Source organism: Lampetra fluviatilis, chromosome 45, assembly GCF_964198595.1.
Source record: "Lampetra fluviatilis chromosome 45, kcLamFluv1.1, whole genome shotgun sequence".
Lineage (NCBI taxonomy): Eukaryota > Metazoa > Chordata > Hyperoartia > Petromyzontiformes > Petromyzontidae > Lampetra > Lampetra fluviatilis.
In genome coordinates, this window is record NC_136319.1 from 6,992,883 (window position 1) to 7,017,968 (window position 25,086).

At 46.6% G+C, this 25,086-nt stretch overlaps 1 protein-coding gene across 1 annotated transcript in view; it reads right to left on the bottom strand.

Annotated features, from left to right (window-relative positions):
- LOC144947556 (zinc finger protein RFP-like) overlaps nucleotides 1–25,086 on the bottom strand; it is a 55,375-nt gene that overhangs the window by 19,902 nt on the left and 10,387 nt on the right. The window contains exons 3-5 of the mRNA XM_078876776.1: nucleotides 21,936–22,169; nucleotides 19,429–19,451; nucleotides 19,066–19,148 (exon numbers count right to left, since the gene is read on the bottom strand). Coding sequence (XP_078732902.1) covers nucleotides 19,066–19,148; nucleotides 19,429–19,451; nucleotides 21,936–22,169 — 340 coding nt within the window. The remainder of the gene's footprint in view (nucleotides 1–19,065; nucleotides 19,149–19,428; nucleotides 19,452–21,935; nucleotides 22,170–25,086) is intronic.

Genomic DNA, 25,086 nt, shown 5'->3' on the forward strand with positions numbered 1-25,086 from the left:
GGAAACCAGGTGACAGGGCCTGGCTGCATTGCCCTCAGGCACCCTTGGCTACGTCGCCTAAATTGTTGAGACCGTGGAGGGGACCCGTGGAGGTCGTGCGCGTTGCACGGCCCCAGTGCGTTCAGATAAAGTGGGGAAAGCGCCGGTGGTACGTTCACCCCTCCCGACTGAAACCGTTCTCGCCTCCATATGGCCTCCCCTTGTGTCGTGATGGCCGGGCGTGTGACGTGACCGGCGACCCAGAGGGGGAAATGTCTCTGCCTGATCCACACGTATTGTCGCCTGATCTGCTCCCAGGTGTCTCGGAACTGACAGCTGCCGATCACCGGCGGCCGGATCTCCGCGGCGGGGCCGGCCCTTTCAGGCCCGTTCCGCGCCGTCTGGAGCGGCCGGAACCGCCGGACGGTCGTCAGTGTCCCGCCCCATACGATGGACCAGCCAGACGGACTCGCGCCAGGTCGTGCTACTTTGCATGACCTGCCTCGTGAGGAGTCGGGGCAGTTGGAGCGCCTCGTCACTGCGTGTAGTCGCAGGGACGTGGGGCGCGTTCGTTTCGAATTTGCTCGTATCGTGTTATTGTTGACTTTTCGCGTTCATTGTCAATCTGTACATAGTTATTCTTGTTGTTGTTGTTGTTGTGTTATGTTACGGGGCACACTCGGGGGGTTATGGGGTTTTTTTTTGTTGGTTGTCGTTTTATCGTCGTGGTTGGTTGTTGTTAGCAGCCGGGCCGGCTGCGAGCTATGTGGGAGGGGGTGATGTAGTGGTGATACGCGCTGGGTGTATATGTCGTGTGCCAGCGCGTATGTACGGGTGTGTGTGTGGTGACGCGCGCTGACGGGGAGGAGCAGGCGTCAGTGCGCGGGTGGGGGTAGTGCTGCTGATTGGCTGTGTGCCGGTGACGCGCCCAGAGGGAGTGATCGGGTAGCAGCGCGGGGTGATTGGTCGGAGAGTGGAAACACGCGCTGAGCGGAACCGGATCGTGGGGATAGCGCGTGGGGATTGGGTAACGGAGGAGCGGTGCCGACGTTGAGGTCCGCATCCGCTCCGTCTCCCGGGAAGAAGGGGTATATAAGGTGATGCACAGAGGAGCAAGGGGCAGAAGTGGAACCATCTAAGAATGAAGACGAAGGTGTAGAGATAGAGCCCGGAGAGGAGAGTAATGGAGAGTAGAAGAGAGTAAGGTATAGTGTGTAGCCAGCGAGATAGAACGGTCTACACGAGCTGAGTAATGTATAGTGTGTAGCCAGCGAGATAGAACGGTCTACACGAGCTGAGTAATGTATAGTGTGTAGCCAGCGAGATAGAACGGTCTACACGAGCTGAGTAATGTATAGTGTGTAGCCAGCGAGATAGAACGGTCTACACGAGCTGAGTAATGTGTAGTGTGTAGCCAGCGAGAGAGAACGGTCTGCACGAGCCGAGTATGCATACGGTGTAGCCAGCGAGAGAGAACGGTCTGCACGAGCCGAGTATGCATACGGTGTAGCCAGCGAGAGAGAGGCAAAGTCTACACGAGGCGAGAGAGGAGAGTGTAGCAGAGGCGCAGAGTCTACACGAGGCGAGAGAGGAGTGTAGCCGAGGCGCGGAGTCTACAAGAGGCACAGAGAGCCGGCAGCACAGAATCCTGAGTCAAGAGAAGTGCGGTGTGAAGAAGAGAGGCCACGCGTTGTATTGTTACAAGTCAAGATTTAATAAAAGAAGTGTGTTCCCGTCAAGGAGTTTCCTGCCGTCATTTTCCAATACTTCAATAGTGTAGTGATGTAAACTCGTGTGTGTGTGATAGTGTAGTGATGTACACTCGTGTGTGTGTGATAGTGTAGTGATGTACACTCGTGTGTGTGTGATAGTGTAGTGATATACACTCGTGTGTGTGTGATAGTGTAGTGATGTACACTCGTGTGTGTGTGATAGTGTAGTGATGTACACTCGTGTATGTGTGAGAGTGTAGTGATGTACACTCGTGTGTGTGTGATAGTGTAGTGATGTACACTCGTGTGTGTGTGTGATAGTGTAGTGATGCACACTCGTGTGTGTGTGTGTGATAGTGTAGTGATGTACACTCGTGTGTGTGTGTGTGATAGTGTAGTGATGTACACTCGTGTGTGTGTGTGTGTGTGATAGTGTAGTGATGTACACTCGTGTGTGTGTGTGTGTGATAGTGTAGTGATGTACACTCGTGTGTTTGTGTGTGATAGTGTAGTGATGTACACTCGTGTGTGTGTGTGTGATAGTGTAGTGAGGTGCACTCGTGTGTGTGATAGTGTAGTGATGTACACTCGTGTGTGTGTGTGATAGTGTAGTGATGTACACTCGTGTGTGTGATAGTGTAGTGATGTACACGTGTGTGTGTGATAGTGTAGTGATGTACACTCGTGTGTGTGTGTGATAGTGTAGTGATGTACACTCGTGTGTGTGTGATAGTGTAGTGATGTACAGTCGTGTGTAAGATAGTGTAGTGATGTACACTCGTGTGTGTGTGTGATAGTGTAGTGATGTACAATCGTGTGTGTGTGTGATAGTGTAGTGATGTACACTCGTGTGTGTGTGATGGTGTAGTGATGTACACTCGTGTGTGTGTGTGATAGTGTGGTGATGTACACTCGTGTGTGTGTGAGTGATAGTGTAGTGATGTACACTCGTGTGTGTGATAGTGTAGTGATGTAAACTCGTGTGTGTGTATGATAGTGTAGTGATGTACACTCGTGTGTGTGTGTGTGATAGTGTAGTTATGTACACTCGTGTGTGTGTGATAGTGTAGTGATGTACACTCGTGTGTGTGTGTGTGATAGTGTAGTGATGTACACTCGTGTGTGTGTGTGTGATAGTGTAGTGATGTACACTCGTGTGTGTGTGTGTGATAGTGTAGTGATGTACACTCGTGTGTGTGTGTGATAGTGTAGTGATGTACACTCGTGTGTGTGTGTGTGTGTGATAGTGTAGTGATGTACACTCGTGTGTGTGTGTGTGATAGTATAGTGATGTACACTCGTGTGTGTGTGTGTGATAGTGTAGTGATGTACACTCGTGTGTGTGTGTGTGTGTGATAGTGTAGTGATGTACACTCGTGTGTGTGTGTGTGATAGTATAGTGATGTACACTCGTGTGTGTGTGTGTGATAGTGTAGTGATGTACACTCGTGTGTGTGTGTGTGTGATAGTGTAGTGATGTACACTCGTGTGTGTGTGTGTGTGATAGTGTAGTGATGTACACTCGTGTGTGTGTGTGTGATAGTGTAGTGATGTACACTCGTGTGTGTGTGGGTGATAGTGTAGTGATGTACACTCTTGTGTGTGATAGTGTAGTGATGTACACTCGTGTGCGTGATAGTGTAGTGATGTACACTCGTGTGTGTGTGATAGTGTAGTGATGTACACTCGTGTGTGTGATAGTGTAGTGATGTACACTCGTGTGTGTGTGTGATAGTGTAGTGATGTACACTCGTATGTGTGTGTGTGTGTGTGATAGTGTAGTGATGTACACTCGTGTGTGTGTGTGTGTGTGATAGTGTAGTGATGTACACTCGTGTGTGTGTGTGCGTGATAGTGTAGTGATGTACACTCGTGTGTGTGATGGTGTAGTGAGGTGCACTCGTGTGTGTGTGATAGTGTAGTGATGTACACTCGTGTGTGTGTGTGATAGTGTAGTGATGTACACGTGTGTGTGTGATAGTGTAGTGATGTACACTCGTGTGTGTGTGTGATAGTGTAGTGATGTACACTCGTGTGTGTGTGATAGCGTAGTGATGTACACTCGTGTGTGTGTGTGATAGTGTAGTGATGTACAATCGTGTGTGTGTGTGATAGTGTAGTGATGTACACTCGTGTGTGTGTGTGTGATGGTGTAGTGATGTACACTCGTGTGTGTGTGATAGTGTAGTGATGTACACTCGTGTTTGTGTGTGATAGTGTAGTGATGTACACTCGTGTGTGTGTGATAGTGTAGTGATGTACACTCGTGTGTGTGTGTGTGTGATAGTGTAGTGATGTACACTCGTGTGTGTGTGATAGTGTAGTGATGTACACTCGTGTGTGTGTGATAGTGTAGTGATGTACAATCGTGTGTGTGTGTGATAGTGTAGTGATGAACACTCGTGTGTGTGTGTGTGTGATAGTGTAGTGATGTACACTCGTGTGTGTGATAGTGTAGTGATGTACACTCGTGTGTGTGTGTGTGAGATAGTGTGGTGATGTACACTCGTGTGTGTGTGTGATAGTGTAGTGATGTACACTCGTGTGATAGTGTAGTGATGTACACTCGTGTGTGTGATAGTGTAGTGATGTACACTCGTGTGTGTGTGATGGTGTAGTGATGTACACTCGTGTGTGTGTGATGGTGTAGTGATGTACACTCGTGTGTGTGTGTGATAGTGTGGTGATGTACACTCGTGTGTGTGTGTGTGTGTGATAGTGTAGTGATGTACACTCGTGTGTGTGTGTGTGTGATGGTGTAGTGATGTTCACTCGTGTGTGTGTGTGTGTGATAGTGTGGTGATGTACACTCGTGTGTGTGTGTGTATGTGATAGTGTAGTGATGTACACTCGTGTGTGATAGTGTAGTGATGTACTCTCGTGTGTGTGTGTGATAGTGTAGTGATGTAATCTCGTGTGTGTGTGTGATAGTGTAGTGATGTACACTCGTGTGTGTGTGTGATAGTGTAGTGATGTACACTCGTTTGTGTGATAGTGTAGTGATGTACACTCGTGTGTGTGATAGTGTAGTGATGTACACTCGTGTGTGTGTGTGATAGTGTGGTGATGTACACTCGTGTGTGTGATAGTGTAGTGATGTACACTCGTGTGTGTGTGATGGTGTATTGATGTACACTCGTGTGTGTGTGTGATAGTGTAGTGATGCACACATGTGTGATAGTGTTGTGATGTACACTCGTGTGTGTGATAGTGTAGTGATGTACACTCGTGTGTGTGTGTGTGATGGTGTAGTGATGTACACTCGTGTGTGTGTGTGATAGTGTGGTGATGTACACTCGTGTGTGTGTGTGTGTGATAGTGTAGTGATGTACACTCGTGTGTGTGTGTGTGATAGTGTAGTGATGTACACTCGTGTGTGTGTGTGTGATGGTGTAGTGATGTACACTCGTGTGTGTGTGTGATAGTGTGGTGATGTACACTCGTGTGTGTGTGTGTATGTGATAGTGTAGTGATGTACACTCGTGTGTGATAGTGTAGTGATGTACTCTCGTGTGTGTGTGTGATAGTGTAGTGATGTAATCTCGTGTGTGTGTGTGTGATAGTGTAGTGATGTACACTCGTGTGTGTGTGTGATAGTGTAGTGATGTACACTCGTTTGTGTGATAGTGTAGTGATGTACACTCGTGTGTGTGATAGTGTAGTGATGTACACTCGTGTGTGTGTGATAGTGTAGTGATGTACACTCGTGTGTGTGTGATAGTGTAGTGATATACACTCGTGTGTGTGTGATAGTGTAGTGATATACACTCGTGTGTGTGTGATAGTGTAGTGATGTACACTCGTGTGTGTGTGATCGTGTAGTGATGTACACTCGTGTGTGTGTGAGAGTGTAGTGATGTACACTCGTGTGTGTGTGATAGTGTAGTGATGTACACTCGTGTGTGTGTGATAGTGTAGTGATATACACTCGTGTGTGTGTGTGATAGTGTAGTGATGTACACTCGTGTGTGTGATAGTGTAGTGATGTACACTCGTGTGTGTGTGTGATAGTGTAGTGATGTACACTCGTGTGTGTGATAGTGTAGTGATGTACACTCGTGTGTGTGTGAGAGTGTAGTGATGTACACTCGTGTGTGTGTGTGATAGTGTAGTGATGTACACTCGTGTGTGTGTGTGTGTGATAGTGTAGTGATGTACACTCGTGTGTGTGATAGTGTAGTGAAGTACACTCGTGTGTGTGTGATAGTGTAATGATGTACACTCGTGTGTGTGTGATAGTGTAGTGATGTACACTCGTGTGTGTGTGATAGTGCAGTGATGTACACTCGTGTGTGTGTGTGATAGTGTAGTGATGTACACTCGTGTGTGTGATAGTGTAGTGATGTACACTCGTGTGTGTGTGTGTGTGTGATAGTGTAGTGATGTTCACTCGTGTGTGTGATAGTGTAGTGAAGTACACTCCTGTGTGTGTGATAGTGTAGTGATGTACACTCGTGTGTGTGTTGTTGTGTCTATACCCTTTTTTTAATTAAGAACAATTCAAAAAAATATAATAATTTTTTTTAACCTATATATATATACCTTTTTTAAATTAATTAATGAAAACAACTCACTTCTCCTCACAAGAACACCAGGAATCCATGAAACATGGAGGGCTGTTAAAATGTTGAGAGTTCGGTCACAAAGAGGTCATGGACATCCAGATGGACAAAAGATGTATGGACTAAAAACTAAAGAGTACGAATTCCAGAAAGCTTAAGTGCATAGTACACTTAACCTCCGGACATAAAAAAAATTAACTCAGAATAAACACCAATCTCTGGAGAACTAAACTTGGCGAAACCCAAAATAATAATGTGACGAGGATCATGACGAATATTCATTAAACATAGACGAATGATAACCACGATACTAAGACCGAAGGAACTCATAAAATATAATTCAAGAATAAATGTAACACACAGGACCACATAAATGTATTACAAACATCTCCTCAGCCACCTTTGTCTTCCAGCGGGGTCTGACGGGCAAGGAGGGAGCAAAAGGTCACAAGGGGGGGGGTGTCTGCTTCTTCTCACTCTGTCTTGTTTGTTTTCTCTCGCAAGAGACGCGGAGAGAGGGGAGTCACGTTTTGAGTTAGGCACGGGCGCACACAGCGAACAGACAGTCTGGGTTGAGTCGGTCCGAGTCGCGCTCAGCGGTGCGACGGGGCACGCAAGGGAGCTGTGGCAGTCGTGCCTCGAGAAGAGATGGGACGACGAGACATCGTTAAAGTGGCAGCCTGAGAGCAGTCTGGGTTGAGTCGTGCTCAGTCTCGCAACTCGGCTTGCGACGCGGTGTTGCGACGGGGCTCGCAAGAGAGGTGTGGCAGTCGTGCCTCAAGGAGAGATGGGACGACGAGACGTCGTTAAAGTGACAGTCTGAGAGCAGTCTGGGTCGAGTCGTGCTCGGTCTCGCAACTCGGCTTGCGACGCAGCGTTGCGACAGGGCTCGCAAGAGAGCGGGGGCAGATCGTGCCTCGAGAAGTGATGGAACGAGGAGGGGTCGTTCGAGTCGCAGAAGTCTGAGTTCAACCTGGGTCGGGGCTGGGCTTCAGCCATGCTCCGGCTGGCGGAGCGTCGTGAGGAAACGAAACACCGATGCCGATAGAAGGTGTCGCTTCTCGCAGAACGAAGTTAAGTGCGAGTGAAGCTGGCAGCTGCACGAACAAAGGAAGCACGGAGCAGAGAGAGTGACGAGTGACGACAAGCAATCAACCTGTAAAAGGGCGGAGATCGCCAAGCGTCGACCAAGCGAGCAAAGCAGAGAGCGCGAAGCAGTGGAGAAAGCCTGGTCAAACGGCTGTGGAGAGAGAGAGAGCGCAAGAGCAGCACGACTCGGACGTCACCGGGCGTCACCGAGCGTCGTGCCAACTCGTCATCCAGCAGTGGAGAGAGAGAGAGCGCAAGAGCAGCACGACTCGGACGTCACCGGGCGTCACTGAGCGTCGTGCCAACTCGTCATCCAGCAGTGGAGAGAGAGAGAGAGCGCACAAGCAGAGACACGCAGAGGCTCGCGGCGGCCACGCCCAACCCAGAGAAAACTTCTGGCCGCTGTTTGTATCCTCCTACACCACACAAGCTAACGACACAATTAATATTACGAGGGGACAACGCACACACAGCACGCACACGAATAAGACTAAAAAAAATATTGTCTTTGCGTTTCAAAAAGGGTTGCCATTTCGAGGTGGTGCGTTCAATATCAACTGATCGTGCAAAGCAGTGCTGCCGTCGAGTTACATGAATAAGAAATATTTAGTCATTCATTTTCGTTAACTGCATAGTATCGCAATGCATAAGAGTTGGTTATTCATGAATTATTGACGCATGTTTGACCTGCATGATAGAATGTCACATGCTTGTTAGAATAAAATTGCTTAACACCAACTGTTCGAGTGCTTCTTTCCAAGTCCATGCAAAACTGTCTTATTCATAAGAGCTGTATCCTGATGAGATCTGAACTGGTGACCTTAAATATCATAACACACACTAGGATAATCGGTAAACGTTTAATCGATGATAATCGTGTTATCCTGATTGACAACTCTGGATAAACGAAGCTGAGCCTAATTATCACAACTGCACACATTAACATCGTCGCAAGCATCCGCATAAATTACTACGATTATCTCAGCGATTATCATAATTTATGCATATAATTACACGCATCATCATAATTTATGCATATTAATACACACATTAACATAATTAATGCGATTTGCGCATTTTTCGGAAAATTATTAATTTTTATTATTTTTATCAAAATTTCATAACCCGACACATACAACAGTGTGATAGTGTAGGGATGTACACTCGTGTGTGTGTGTGTGTGATAGTGTAGTGATGTACACTCGTGTGTGTGATAGTGTAGTTATGTACACTCGTGTGTGTGATAGTGTAGTTATGTACACTCGTGTGTGTGTGTGATAGTGTGGTGATGTACACTCGTGTGTGTGTGTGTGATAGTGTAGTGATGTACACTCGTGTGTGTGTGTGTGATGGTGTAGTGATGTACACTCGTGTGTGTGTGATAGTGTAGTGATGTACACTCGTGTGTGATAGTGTAGTGATGTACACTCGTGTGTGTGTGTGTGTGATAGTGTAGTGATGTACACTCGTGTGTGTGTGATAGTGTAGTGATGTACACTGTGTGTGTGTGATAGTGTAGTGATGTACACTCGTGTGTGTGTGTGATAGTGTAGTGATGTACACTGTGTGTGTGTGATAGTGTAGTGATGTATACGTGTGTGTGTGTGATAGTGTAGTGATGTACACTCGTGTGTGTGTGTGTGTGATAGTGTAGTGATGTACACTCGTGTGTGTGTGTGTGTGATAGTGTAGTGATGTACACTCGTGTGTGTGTGTGATAGTGTAGTGATGTACACTCGTGTGTGTGTGTGATAGTGTAGTGATGTACACTCGTGTGTATGTGTGATAGTGTAGTGATGTACACTCGTGTGTGTGTGTGTGATAGTGTAGTGATGTACACTCGTGTGTGTGATATTGTAGTGATGTACACTCTTGTGTGTGATAGTGTAGTGATGTACACTCTTGTGCGTGATAGTGTAGTGATGTACACTAGTGTGCGTGATAGTGTAGTGATGTACACTCGTGTGTGTGTGATAGTGTAGGGATGTACACTCGTGTGTGTGTGTGTGTGAGATAGTGTAGTGATGTACACTCGTGTGTGTGTGTGTGTGATAGTGTAGTAATGTACACTCGTGTGTGTGTGTGTGATAGTGTAGTGATGTACACTCGTGTGTGTGTGTGTGATAGTGTAATGATGTACACTCGTGTGTGTGTGTGTGATAGTGTAGTGATGTACACTCGTGTGTGTGTGTGTGTGATAGTGTAGTGATGTACACTCGTGTGTGTGTGTGTGTGTTAGTGTAGTGATGTACACTCGTGTGTGTGTGTGTGTGTGTGATAGTGTAGTGATGTACACTCGTGTGTGTGTGTGTGATAGTATAGTGATGTACACTCGTGTGTGTGTGTGTGTGATAGTGTAGTGATGTACACGTGTGTGCGTGTGATAGTGTAGTGATGTACACTCTTGTGTGTGATAGTGTAGTGATGTACACTCGTGTGTGTGTGATAGTGTAGTGATGTACACTCGTATGTGTGTGTATGTGTGATAGTGTAGTGATGTACACTCGTGTGTGTGTGTGATAGTGTAGTGATGTACACTCGTGTGTGTGTGTGTGCGTGATAGTGTAGTGATGTACACTCTTGTGTGTGATAGTGTAGTGATGTACACTCGTGTGCGTGATAGTGTAGTGATGTACACTCGTGTGTGTGTGATAGTGTAGTGATGTACACTCGTGTGTGTGTGTGTGATAGTGTAGTGATGTACACTCGTGTGTGTGTGTGTGTGATAGTGTAGTGATGTACACTCGTGTGTGTGTGTGTGTGTGATAGTGTAGTGATGTACACTCGTGTGTGTGTGTATGATAGTGTAGTGATGTACACTCGTGTGTGTGTGTGTGATAGTGTAGTGATGTACACTCGTGTGTGTGTGATAGTGTAGTGATGTACACTCGTGTGTGTGTGTGTGATAGTGTAGTGATGTACACTCGTGTGTGTGTGATAGTGTAGTGATGTACACTCGTGTGTGTGTGTGATAGTGTAGTGATGTACACTCGTGTGTGTGTGTATGATAGTGTAGTGATGTACACTCGTGTGTGTGTGTGTGATAGTGTAGTGATGTACACTCGTGTGTGTGTGTGTGTGATAGTGTAGTGATGTACACTCGTGTGTGTGTGATAGTGTAGTGATGTACACTGTGTGTGTGTGATAGTGTAGTGATGTATACCCGTGTGTGTGTGTGTGATAGTGTAGTGATGTACACTCGTGTGTGTGTGTGTGATAGTGTAGTGATGTACACTCGTGTGTGTGTGTGTGATAGTGTAGTGATGTACACTCGTGTGTGTGTGTGTGATAGTGTAGTGATGTACACTCGTGTGTGTGTGTGTGTGATAGTGTAGTGATGTACACTCGTGTGTGTGTGTGTGTGATAGTGTAGTGATGTACACTCGTGTGTGTGTGTGTGTGATAGTGTAGTGATGTACACTCGTGTGTGTGTGTGTGATAGTGTAGTGATGTACACGTGTGTGCGTGTGATAGTGTAGTGATGTACACTCTTGTGTGTGATAGTGTAGTGATGTACACTCGTGTGCGTGATAGTGTAGTGATGTACACTCGTGTGTGTGTGATAGTGTAGTGATGTACACTCGTGTGTGTGATAGTGTAGTGATGTACACTCGTGTGTGTGTGTGTGATAGTGTAGTGATGTACACTCGTATGTGTGTGTGTGTGTGTGATAGTGTAGTGATGTACACTCGTGTGTGTGTGTGATTGTGTAGTGATGTACACTCGTGTGTGTGTGTGCGTGATAGTGTAGTGATGTACACTCGTGTGTGTGATGGTGTAGTGAGGTGCACTCGTGTGTGTGTGTGATAGTGTAGTGATGTACACTCGTGTGTGTGTGATAGCGTAGTGATGTACACTCGTGTGTGTGTGTGATAGTGTAGTGATGTACACTCGTGTGTGTGTGTGATAGTGTAGTGATGTACACTCGTGTGTGTGTGTGATAGTGTAGTGATGTACACTCGTGTGTGTGTGTGATAGTGTATTGATGTACACTCGTGTGTGTGTGATAGTGTAGTGATGTACACTCGTGTGTGTGTGTGATAGTGTATTGATGTACACTCGTGTGTGTGTGATAGTGTAGTGATGTACAGTCGTGTGTGAGATAGTGTAGTGATGTACACTCGTGTGTGTGTGTGTGATAGTGTAGTGATGTACACTCGTGTGTGTGTGATAGTGTAGTGATGTACACTCGTGTGTGTGTGTGATAGTGTAGTGATGTACACTCGTGTGTGTGTGATAGTGTAGTGATGTAAACTCGTGTGTGTGTGATAGTGTAGTGATGTACACTCGTGTGTGTGTGTGATAGTGTAGTGATGTACACTCGTGTGTGTGTGATAGTGTAGTGATGTACACTCGTGTGTGTGTGTGATAGTGTAGTGATGAACACTCGTGTGTGTGTGATAGTGTAGTGATGTACACTCGTGTGTGTGATAGTGTAGTGATGTACACTCGTGTGTGTGTGTGTGTGTGATAGTGTGGTGATGTACACTCGTGTGTGTGTGTGATAGTGTAGTGATGTACACTCGTGTGTGTGATAGTGTAGTGATGTACACTCGTGTGTGTGTGATGGTGTAGTGATGTACACTCGTGTGTGTGTGTGATAGTGTGGTGATGTACACTCGTGTGTGTGTGTGTGTGTGATAGTGTAGTGATGTACACTCGTGTGTGTGTGTGTGTGATGGTGTTGTGATGTACACTCGTGTGTGTGTGTGTGTGATAGTGTGGTGATGTACACTCGTGTGTGTGTGTGTGTGTATGTGATAGTGTAGTCATGTACACTCGTGTGTGATAGTGTAGTGATGTACTCTCGTGTGTGTGTGTGATAGTGTAGTGATGTACTCTTGTGTGTGTGTGTGATAGTGTAGTGATGTACACTCGTGTGTGTGATAGTGTAGTGATGTACACTCGTTTGTGTGATAGTGTAGTGATGTACACTCGTGTGTGTGATAGTGTAGTGATGTACACTCGTGTGTGTGATAGTGTAGTGATGTACACTCGTGTGTGTGTGTGATAGTGTAGTGATGTACACTCGTGTGTGTGTGATAGTGTAGTGATGTAAACTCGTGTGTGTGTGATAGTGTAGTGATGTACACTCGTGTGTGTGTGTGATAGTGTAGTGATGTACACTCGTGTGTGTGTGATAGTGTAGTGATGTACACTCGTGTGTGTGTGTGATAGTGTAGTGATGAACACTCGTGTGTGTGTGTGATAGTGTAGTGATGTACACTCGTGTGTGTGATAGTGTAGTGATGTACACTCGTGTGTGTGTGTGTGTGATAGTGTGGTGATGTACACTCGTGTGTGTGTGTGATAGTGTAGTGATGTACACTCGTGTGTGTGATAGTGTAGTGATGTACACTCGTGTGTGTGTGATGGTGTAGTGATGTACACTCGTGTGTGTGTGTGATAGTGTGGTGATGTACACTCGTGTGTGTGTGTGATAGTGTAGTGATGTACACTCGTGTGTGTGATAGTGTAGTGATGTACACTCGTGTGTGTGTGATGGTGTAGTGATGTACACTCGTGTGTGTGTGTGATAGTGTAGTGATGTACACATGTGTGATAGTGTAGTGATGTACACTCGTGTGTGTGATAGTGTAGTGATGTACACTCGTGTGTGTGTGATGGTGTAATGATGTACACTCGTGTGTGTGTGTGATAGTGTGGTGATGTACACTCGTGTGTGTGTGTGATAGTGTGGTGATGTACACTCGTGTGTGTGTGTGTGTGTGATAGTGTAGTGATGTACACTCGTGTGTGTGTGTGTGTGTGATGGTGTTGTGATGTACACTCGTGTGTGTGTGTGTGATAGTGTGGTGATGTACACTCGTGTGTGTGTGTGTGTATGTGATAGTGTAGTCATGTACACTCGTGTGTGATAGTGTAGTGATGTACTCTTGTGTGTGTGTGTGATAGTGTAGTGATGTACACTCGTGTGTGTGATAGTGTAGTGATGTACACTCGTTTGTGTGATAGTGTAGTGATGTACACTCGTGTGTGTGATAGTGTAGTGATGTACACTCGTGTGTGTGATAGTGTAGTGATGTACACTCGTGTGTGTGTGTGATAGTGTAGTGATGTACACTCGTGTGTGTGTGTGATAGTGTAGTGATGTACACTCGTGTGTGTGTGATAGTGTAGTGATGTACACTCGTGTGTGTGTGATAGTGTAGTGATGTACACTCGTGTGTGTGTAATAGTGTAGTGATATACACTCGTGTGTGTGTGATAGTGTAGTGATGTACACTCGTGTGTGTGTGATAGTGTAGTGATGTACACTCGTGTGTGTGTGATAGTGTAGTGATGTACACTCGTGTGTGTGTGATAGTGTAGTGATATACACTCGTGTGTGTGTGTGTGTGTGATAGTGTAGTGATGTACTCTTGTGTGTGTGTGTGATAGTGTAGTCATGTACACTCGTGTGTGATAGTGTAGTGATGTACACTCGTTTGTGTGATAGTGTAGTGATGTACACTCGTGTGTGTGATAGTGTAGTGATGTACACTCGTGTGTGTGATAGTGTAGTGATGTACACTCGTGTGTGTGTGTGATAGTGTAGTGATGTACACTCGTGTGTGTGTGTGATAGTGTAGTGATGTACACTCGTGTGTGTGTGATAGTGTAGTGATGTACACTCGTGTGTGTGTGATAGTGTAGTGATGTACACTCGTGTGTGTGTAATAGTGTAGTGATATAGACTCGTGTGTGTGTGATAGTGTAGTGATGTACACTCGTGTGTGTGTGATAGTGTAGTGATGTACACTCGTGTGTGTGTGATAGTGTAGTGATGTACACTCGTGTGTGTGTGATAGTGTAGTGATATACACTCGTGTGTGTGTGTGTGTGATAGTGTAGTGATGTACACTCGTGTGTGTGTGTGTGATAGTGTAGTGATGTACACTCGTGTGTGTGATAGTGTAGTGATGTACACTCGTGTGTGTGTGTGAGAGTGTAGTGATGTTCACTCGTGTGTGTGTGTGATAGTGTAGTGATGTACACTCGTGTGTGTGTGTGATAGTGTAGTGATGTACACTCGTTTGTGTGATAGTGTAGTGAAGTACACTCGTGTGTGTGTGATAGTGTAGTGATGTACACTCGTGTGTGTGTGATAGTGTAGTGATGTACACTCGTGTGTGTGTGATAGTGCAGTGATGTACACTCGTGTGTGTGTGTGATAGTGTAGTGATGTACACTCGTGTGTGTGATAGTGTAGTGATGTACACTCGTGTGTGTGTGTGATAGTGTAGTGATGTACACTCGTGTGTGTGATAGTGTAGTGAAGTACACTCGTGTGTGTGTGATAGTGTAGTGATGTACACTCGTGTGTGTGTGATAGTGTAGGGATGTACACTCGTGTGTGTGTGTGATAGTGTAGTGATGCACACTCGTGTGTGTGATAGTGTAGTTATGTACACTCGTGTGTGTGATAGTGTAGTGATGTACACTCGTTTGTGTGATAGTGTAGTGATGTACACTCGTGTGTGTGATAGTGTAGTGATGTACACTCGTGTGTGTGATAGTGTAGTGATGTACACTCGTGTGTGTGTGATAGTGTAGTGATGTACACTCGTGTGTGTGTGTGATAGTGTAGTGATGTATACTCGTGTGTGTGTGATAGTGTAGTGATGTACACTCGTGTGTGTGTGATAGTGTAGTGATGTACACTCGTGTGTGTGTGATAGTGTAGTGATGTACACTCGTGTGTGTGTGATAGTGTAGTGATATACACTCGTGTGTGTGTGTGTGTGTGTGATAGTGTAGTGATGTACACTCGTGTGTGTGTGTGTGTGTGATAGTGTAGTGATGTACACTCGTGTGTGTGATAGTGTAGTGATGTACACTCGTGTGTGTGTGTGAGAGTGTAGTGATGTTCACTCGTGTGTGTGTGTGATAGTGTAGTGATGTACACTCGTGTGTGTGTGTGATAGTGTAGTGATGTACACTCGTTTGTGTGATAGTGTAGTGAAGTACACTCGTGTGTGTGTGATAGTGTAGTGATGTACACTCGTGTGTGTGTGATAGTGTAGTGATGTACACTCGTGTGTGTGTGATAGTGCAGTGATGTACACTCGTGTGTGTGTGTGATAGTGTAGTGATGTACACTCGTGTGTGTGATAGTGTAGTGATGTACACTCGTGTGTGTGTGTGTGTGATAGTGTAGTGATGTACACTCGTGTGTGTGATAGTGTAGTGAAGTACACTCGTGTGTGTGTGATAGTGTAGTGATGTACACTCGTGTGTGTGTGATAGTGTAGGGATGTACACTCGTGTGTGTGTGTGATAGTGTAGTGATGCACACTCGTGTGTGTGATAGTGTAGTTATGTACACTCGTGTGTGTGATAGTGTAGTGATGTACACTCGTGTGTGTGTGTGTGTGATGGTGTAGTGATGTACACTCGTGTGTGTGATAGTGTGGTGATGTACACTCGTGTGTGTGTGTGTGTGTGATAGTGTAGTGATGTACACTCGTGTGTGTGTGTGTGATGGTGTAGTGATGTACACTCGTGTGTGTGTGATAGTGTAGTGATGTACAGTCGTGTGTGATAGTGTAGTGATGTACACTCGTGTGTGTGTGTGATAGTGTAGTGATGTACACTCGTGTGTGTGTGATAGTGTAGTGATGTACACTCGTGTGTGTGTGTGATAGTGTAGTGATGTACACTCGTGTGTGTGTGATAGTGTAGTGATGTACACTCGTGTGTGTGTGTGTGTGATAGTGTAGTGATGTACACTCGTGTGTGTGTGATTGTGTAGTGATGTACACTGTGTGTGTGTGATAGTGTAGTGATGTACACTCGTGTGTGTGTGTGTGATAGTGTAGTGATGTACACTGTGTGTGTGTGATAGTGTAGTGATGTATACGTGTGTGTGTGTGATAGTGTAGTGATGTACACTCGTGTGTGTGTGTGTGTGATAGTGTAGTGATGTACACTCGTGTGTGTGTGTGATAGTGTAGTGATGTACACTCGTGTGTGTGTGTGATAGTGTAGTGATGTACACTCGTGTGTATGTGTGATAGTGTAGTGATGTACACTCGTGTGTGTGATATTGTAGTGATGTACACTCTTGTGCGTGATAGTGTAGTGATGTACACTCGTGTGCGTGATAGTGTAGTGATGTAAACTCGTGTGTGTGTGATAGTGTAGGGATGTACACTCGTGTGTGTGTGTGTGATAGTGTAGTGATGTACACTCGTGTGTGTGTGTGTGATAGTGTAGTGATGTACACTCGTGTGTGTGTGTGTGTGATAGTGTAGTGATGTACACTCGTGTGTGTGTGTGTGATAGTGTAGTGATGTACACTCGTGTGTGTGATAGTGTAGTTATGTACACTCGTGTGTGTGTGTGTGATAGTATAGTGATGTACACCCGTGTGTGTGATAGTGTAGTGTTGTACACTCGTGTGTGTGTGATAGTGTGGTGATGTACACTCGTGTGTGTGTGTGTGTGATAGTGTAGTGATGTACACTCGTGTGTGTGATAGTGTAGTGATGTACACTCGTGTGTGTGTGATTGTGTGGTGATGTACACTCGTGTGTGTGTGTGATAGTGTAGTGATGTACACTCGTGTGTGTGTGATAGTGTGGTGATGTACACTTGTGTGTGTGTGTGATAGTGTAGTGATGTACACTCGTGTGTGTGTGATAGTGTGGTGATGTACACTCGTGTGTGTGTGTGATAGTGTAGTGATGTACACTCGTGTGTGTGTGATAGCGTAGTGATGTACACTCGTGTGTGTGATAGTTTAGTGATGTACACTCGTGTGTGTGTGTGTGATAGTGTAGTGATGTACACTCCTGTGTGTGAGAGTGTAGTGATGTACACTCGTGTGTGTGTGATAGTGTGGTGATGTACACTCGTTTGTGTGTGATAGTGTAGTGATGTACACTCGTGTGTGTGATAGTTTAGTGATGTACACTCGTGTGTGTGTGTTGGTGTAGTGATGTACACTCGTGTGTGTGTGATAGTGTAGTGATGTACACTCGTGTGTGTGTGATAGTGTAGTGATGTACACTCGTGTGTGTGATATTGTAGTGTAGTCACTATTTCGTGATTTACACGGCCAACCATGGTGAAGCCCTTGGCTGGCTGGCTGTCTGATAAACCTCTGAATATTCACAAATAATTCTCAGAGTACCTTTGATTCTGAGAGCTCTAGGCATTTACACTGAACCCTACGAATCCTAACGATGTCTCAAGTACTAATAAATGCATCCTAAACATATCAGCCATAGTGTCTCTGTGTAAAAACTCACACAGCATAGCAACAGCATCCTCATACATTAATACACACGTGTAGTGTTAATAGAGCTCATGTAATACTCTTTTACACTCGTGTGTGTGCTGTATGTTAACGTAGAGGTATTGCAATACATTGGCAATAGTTATTTATCTGTATGTTTGCACAGTGATACACATGATCAGCCAAAGTTATACCCCCGTCTAACTCTGTGAGCCTCGGGTATTAACCTCTAACCCCAATAATCCTTAAGGTGCCTTAATTTGGGATATAGCAGCCTCAAGAATTATGAATGAATCCTGAGAATCCTAAGGCTGCCTTAGTCTGGATATGAGCCTCCGGCATTATCAATGAACCCTATGCATCACAACGGTGATGTAGTCTCGCTCTCGTCTGATAATGACATCCATCACAGAGAAGACTTATAGTCAGATGAATATGCTACAATAGTTACTTTGGCCAACAGCATCCTCACTGGATAATACACACGTTTTAGATCAATGGAGCTCATGTAATAGTGAATTACACTTATGTGTGTGCGATATATTATTGTCCAGGGAATACATTACCGTCACCACGTCTATCATTGTAGTGATAGACAAGGTTGACCAAGGTTATGAATTAGTCTGGCTGTGAGCCTCAACCATTAACTGGGAAACCTAAGAATTCTAAAAGTGCCTTAGTTTGACACTGAGCATCAGGCTGTTGGCATGAAGCCTACGAATCTTAAAAGTGTCTTCGTCTGGATTATGATCCTTGGGTATTAACAATCAACCATTACATTCCTAAAATTACCTTGATCTCGTTCTAAAAGCCATAGGCTTTATCATTGAACCATACGAATCCCGCAGGCTGCCTGTGTTTCCGCTTTGCCGATGTTTGCAAGATGTACTCATTAAGGCTGAGCCGACTTAGGAAAGGTCCAGATTTGGTTCTGAACTGATGCAAGCCATGGCCTGTTGGTGTCCATGTTTGTATCTCTGCACAAACCATCCCATCTTCACTGAACATCCGTATTCGCTCTCGCTCATCCATACACCTCCGATTAGCACGGTTGGCTTATTACGATGTGAAAGAAGTTCAACATTTATCCATACAGACACTATTACAAAGAAAAAGATACCCACTTATATTCTTAACAGAGTTTTTGGGTAAGTGCTGTAAGCAAGCACATATGAACGCCGGCATGGCACACGAGGGGATTGGTGGCTAGCACCACGCCCGGCCGCCTTTGTCTCCCCAGTGCTGATGTTTACTACACACCGCACTAGGTACTCATTTGATGCTGCGTCGACCTAGGGAAGGCCCATGACGGGTTCAGATAATGCATCACTGGTGTTGGCTGTGAGTGAGAATCGAACTCGGGGAGCTGGATTCATCACAGAGCATTCTAACCACTACACGACCGCTCTGCAACATGTACGAGCACAATTATACGCGCAATAATACACAAGCACACGTGACAAGAGTCCGTGGAACTCACACATGAACGCCAGCTGGTTCCTTATCGAGGCGATGTCTTCTTCCTTGGGACATGGAGGTGGAGTTCCCTTCTGAGCGCCTCTCCTGTGAGACCAGAACCAGCAGTGACTCACACAGCCCGTGTCTTACACAGCACCAACACACACAGCACCATCACAGTATCATCATCACAGCATAATTCACAGCATCATCACACCATCACAGAGCAAGTGCCTTACACAGCATTATAACATACAGTATAATCGATCACAGCATCATCACACACAGCATCATCCACTCACACACACACATCATCTACTCACACACACATCACACATAAGGCGTCACCCAGTGTGTGAAACTGTGCAAGTTCATGAGTCCATACCGGTTTGTCTCCTTCAGGTGAACCTGCAGGAGTCAGACACAGGGCAGGGGGCGCGAGTCAGTTCACCTCCAGCCACGTTAACCACACGGTGATTGGTAGACGCGATGAGCTGGGCTGTGCTCAGCCATTCGCGTATTCCAGTGTTGTTGGTTGTAAACAAGGAAAAGCCGTGGACTCGTTCGGACTCGATGGTTCTCATCAGCAAAGTGTGGCCTCGAAAACCGTGACACATTGGTACCTGATGTCACGGGCAAGAGGCGTCCATAGCACTCGACATCGAGTCGCAGTGATTGTGACCCAACATTCAAAATAATGATCAATCTCTGGGTTTGTTTCACATGTCTGAGACTCATCAGCAGTCGGTGCTAAACTACAAATGCTTCTAACTTTACTGATGTTAAAGGTGCTTCTCTTTTCAGTTTTACTAAATGTTGGTCTATATTTGGTTACATGAATAATCAAAATTTAGCATGAAGTAGCCTCAATCTGTGGTAAATTACAGGACCATGCTGTTACGGTTTTTAATGCCAACATCTGCATACATTACCAACCATTTATTAACTGGTGGGATTTTTGTGTTAATCGTTTATTTATTCTTTGGAAATTCAGCGGTAATTTTCATTTTTGTCAGAATATAGCATGGGCTATAGGTTGTGTTGAAGGTACAAGTTGTGTTATCCTGTGCTTTGTGATACATCGCATGTGGCACATTTATAAATGCACAGGCAGTCCTCGATTTACGAACACCGGCACTTACGAAACAGCTTCCTTGAAATATATATATATTTTACATTGACTTAAAACGCAAACTCACACTTGCAAACTAAACTCCAGAACTATTTTTTCAGCGGAGCGATCCTCCTCGAGATGTAATGAGTCAGCTGCACGCTCGGAGTGAGTATGTGTTCATGTGTGCGCCCGCAGGCAAACATGTCGAGCGGTATTATCTTTACATCGGTTGCGTAACGCTGTGTGGAAGCTACCTGGTCTGTCGCTCCACACGAAGCTTCAGGTCTTCTTTGCCACAGTCATGCCCTCCCTTCTCTACACTTGCAAAACGTGGACCCCCCTAATGGAACATCTTCGCCGGTTAGAAACATTTAGGCTGGCCTGCCTACGATCCATCCTGGGTTTAACCAAGCTGGATTGTGTGAGGAGCTCACAAATCCTTGAAAGATCTGGACAAAGTCCCATCGGTGAGCTCTTCCAGCAGGCAAGGCTGGGTCATGTAGACCATATGCCCAGCGACCGCATGCCTAAACAGCTTTTGTTTGGCCGGATAGGGGGGGCTGAATGGGCACGTCACGAGCTAGAGAAAAGATGGAGTGATGTGGTACAAGAGGATGTGGAGCTGAGTGGACTTGCTGACGACTGGTCCTAGCGGTGTTAAGATTGGCCTCTGTGGAAGAGGCTCATGAAGGATGCTACTGGGCAGTTGGAGGCAGTGGCCCTCAAAAAACAATGGAGGGCAGAGAACCGATGCTCACAACAACCAGCGGAGTGCCGGGTGGCTAATGCCCAGCAAGTTGGCACAGTAGGGGGGCACAGGTGGTGCATCAGCCAGTCATCTCAGTTCGTTAACCCGTGGCACCTGGGTTTGCCCCGTGACCTCCTACCAGGAGATGTTCACTTCACGTGGCCTCGACGTGGACATAACCTAGCACAATCGCCGTGGTGATGTTACAGCCACTTAGTGGCGAATGGCGGTTGTTGTTATTGTGTGGGGAGTGGTAGTGCAATGGTTAGCGTGCTGCACTATCAACCCGGTAACACGAGTTTGATTCAGCCTCACAACCAACACCAGTAGCAATTATCTGAATGGGCGCTGGGCCTCCCCTACGTTGACTCAGCCTCAAATGAGTACCTGGTTCGGTGTGTAAACATCGTCACTGGGGAGTCAATAGTGGTCAATGGTGGCCGGGCATGGTGCTCCCCATTCACTCCCTTGTGTGCCGTGCCGGCCTTCATAGTTGCTCCTCTACAACAGTCTGTTCAGGCTATATGGCACATTGTTGTCATTGGAGTATGTCTGTGTGTGTGCGCATGCCCCGTGTGTGTGTCTTTGTTGTGTCTGTCAGTGTATATTTGTCTTGTGTGTGAGTTTGCGCGTGACCCATGTGTGTGTGTGTGTGTTCAATTGTAGTCACTAATTGCGCCCCTTCTAACAAGCAAGATAGGATCAGGACTCAAGGTAATTAAAAATAAAACCGATTTTTGTTTTCAATTTATATCACTTTATCTTACGTGTTATATGCTATACAATTATTTGACAGTGTTACATGATAATGTACAATATTTATTCTTATTTATTAGTTTAACAGTACTTCAATTTTTTGTTGAGCTATAAGACATTTCATAACACCGACTGTATCGGCATTTAAATAGAGTACATTGTTGTGTTCTGACTTACGAATGGGGCTGATGAACGAGTTGTGTTGGTCAGTCGAGGACTGTCCATAATGAACACGTGAAATGGGACACTCGACCTGGTTCCGCAAGCACTCTACCTGCACGAACGTGAGCGAGTCCCTCTCCTCCTGCAGAGTTCGCAGGCGCGTAGCTGCTGCCTGCAGCTCGCTGATCTCGCGCTCGTAATGAGCGATGTTCTCCTCGATCTGGGACAGCAGCTCGCTCCCCTTCATGTCCACGCGATACAAAGTTGTCCTCTCGTCCTCATCCAGCGTCACTCTCATGCGGGTGAACTCCCCTGAGATGCAAGCCTTGGTCTGGGCCATGGAATCCTGCAAGGGGTGTGCGATGGATTCTATCAATTCGTATTCCATGCTTTAAGACCAAAGTCACATTGTTTTCCAGTTACTCCAAACCTTTTTTCCCCTGCCTTCTTGTCTGTTGACTCATCCCATTGAATAGGTCGATAACTTTAGAGGTATCAAGGTGCTATCTTGCCCTTAACATTGATCATATCGCCAGTAAGATAAAAAACATTAACGAAATCCCCTATATAAACACATTGTCTCACCTCGGCTCCATCTTCATGTAGTCCAAGCTGCCATCCTCCCCACCTTTGACTCCTGTGACATCATCGACTGCCGAGCATTCTGTTCCATTATACCACCTGGCCGCCCACCTCTGACCTTGATGCCTCCATATCAGCACATTATGCAATTTGTCACCTCTGGATAAGTTTAGAGACCACCAATGGGCTGTCTTCATCCTAATATTCCTTTTAAACAAATCAGCCAAATATGTAAGGACCTCCTAACTCCGGAAATTCCCAGTCGCAACCTGTTCTCCCTAAAATTACCATATATTAAAACTAGGTTTGACGATGCGTCCTTCCACGCTGCTGATATTACCCCACATTACTGGAGTGTCCTTGCTCCTCAGCCTAGGCTGGGCTCCCTCCCCAGCCTCCACCACGATTAGAGAGCTGCGTGATGAGTGAGATATGAACCAGTGCTTGACTCTACCTTCACCAACCTGCACTGACCCACGTAACTAAGTATGGCCAACTAGCCTCAATGATCAACACGATGTTGCGGAACCTTCGTCCAGAAGTGTATTGGCGAGGATCTGGAAACTCACCCTCGGGGACAGCGACATGCGGTTTACAGCGCGCCGACCCCATAAAACACGCACATTCGGAACGAGGCGACAATCGCGACAGGGCATCCGCGTTGGTGTGGCGCAACCCCTTACGGTAAGTGGTCGTAAATTGATAGTCCTGGAGGACCTCCAACCACCGTGACAATTGGCCCGAGGGTTGGGCGACCCGCAATGCGTACTCAAGTGCCGCATGGTCAGTATGGACCGTAAAATGACGGCCGTAGAGATACGGTCTAAATTGTTGTACAAAAAAAACAATAGCCAGTAACTCGCGACGGGTCACGCAGTAGCGCTGTTCAGCTGGCGATAAAACCCTGCTACCGTAGGTGACCACCCGTTCGACTCCCCCGACCACCTGTGAGAGCACCCCCCCAATGCCTGTGTTACTGGCATCTGTATCCAGCAGGAAGGGTCTCGTAAAATCAGGGTAACACAAGGGCGGGGCACCCACCAAGGCGTCCCGAAGGGAGCAGAACGCGGCCTCCTCCTCTGGCCCCCAGCGAAACCTGACCCCTTTGGCCGTCAGAGCATGCAAGGGTTTGGCTATGGTGGCGAAATGCTCAACGAATCGACGGTAGTAGGAAGCAAACCCAATGAAACTGCGGACCTCAGTAACCGACGTGGGCGTCGGCCATGAACTGACGCAGTTTGTCTACGCGGGATTGGTGGAGATCCCCGAAGAGTCGACAATGTGGCCTAAGTACCGTACGGATTCCCGAAGCAGGTGGCATTTAGCCGGTTTAAACTTTAACTTGACCGACCGCATCCTCAGAAACACCCCCCTTAATCGTTGGAGGTGTTCCTCGAAAGTCCTACTGAAAACGATGACGTCGTCAAGGTAAATTAAGCAGGTATCCCATTGCAGACCTGACAGAACCAATTTCATAAGGCGCTGAAACGTCGTGGGAGCAGAATGGAGTCCCATGGGCAACCGATTAAACTGGAACAGGCCCACAGGAGTCCGGAATGCGGTCTTAGGTTTTGACTCATCGTCGAGTGGTAATTGCCAGAATCCCGACAGTAAGTCTAGCGTCGAAAAATACCGCGCCCCAGCTAACGCATCCAGAGACTCATCCATTCTGGGGAGCGGATATGCATCAGCCACGGAGATCTTATTAAGGCGACGGAAATCAATGCAAAAACGCAAGGACCCGTCTTGTTTTTTAACCAGAACGATGGGTGCTCCCCACGGACTGGATGAGGGCGAAATGATGTCGGCGGTTAGCATGTCATTGACGGCCGATTGAACGTGTTCCTTCTCAGTAGGACTCAACCGGAAGGAATTCTGCCGAACTGGTGCCACGTCACCCGTTTCAATGTGGTGGCGTAACAGGTCCGTGCACCCAATATCATATTTGTGCCTGCTGAACACATCTGAGAATTCGATCAGCAGAGCGCACAGTGCACCCAATTGCACACTCGACAAATGACTGGAGCCCGCACACAGCGAGTCCAACCACTGCAGGTCATCCCCTGATTGAAGTTTCTGCGCCGGGACGGGATCAACGTGCGCAATAAGCCACTCTTTCGCAGGGAGCGGTGCCGCGTGAGCAAGCACGGTGCCCTGCGGAATAACGGCCGGCCTTGAACCTGCGTTCAAAACCATGACAAACGGGTCCCCGTCAGCCCGTACCGTCTGAGCCACCGCCAAGTCCAGACCCCCCACAGCTCTGTTCGACGAACCCAAAAGCACGCCCTGCCCCGCAGTCTCCCCACCCAACGGCTTCCGCAACCGGAGGGGTACCAACATCTGCGAACCCGGGGGTACGTGCACCGTATGGGCCGCTAGCGCTTGGACCGTCGCACAAGCTGTCCGCAATTTAGTAGGGTTAGACAAAAAGGAAATACGGCGACCCGATGGCAGCTCGATACAACCTTGATCAACAAGAATTTTAATGGGCATCTTAGCCAAAAAGTCTGTACCCAACAGACATGGAACCGCTAGGAGAAGAAGAGACCAAAACAGGTCCCGATAATTTAATATCCCCTATGCAAATGCTCGCCCGAATCTGGCCGACAATGCCCAACGAGCCCCCATTCGCCGCATAACATGGCACGTCTACCGGGAGCAGAGGCCGACATTGGACGGGG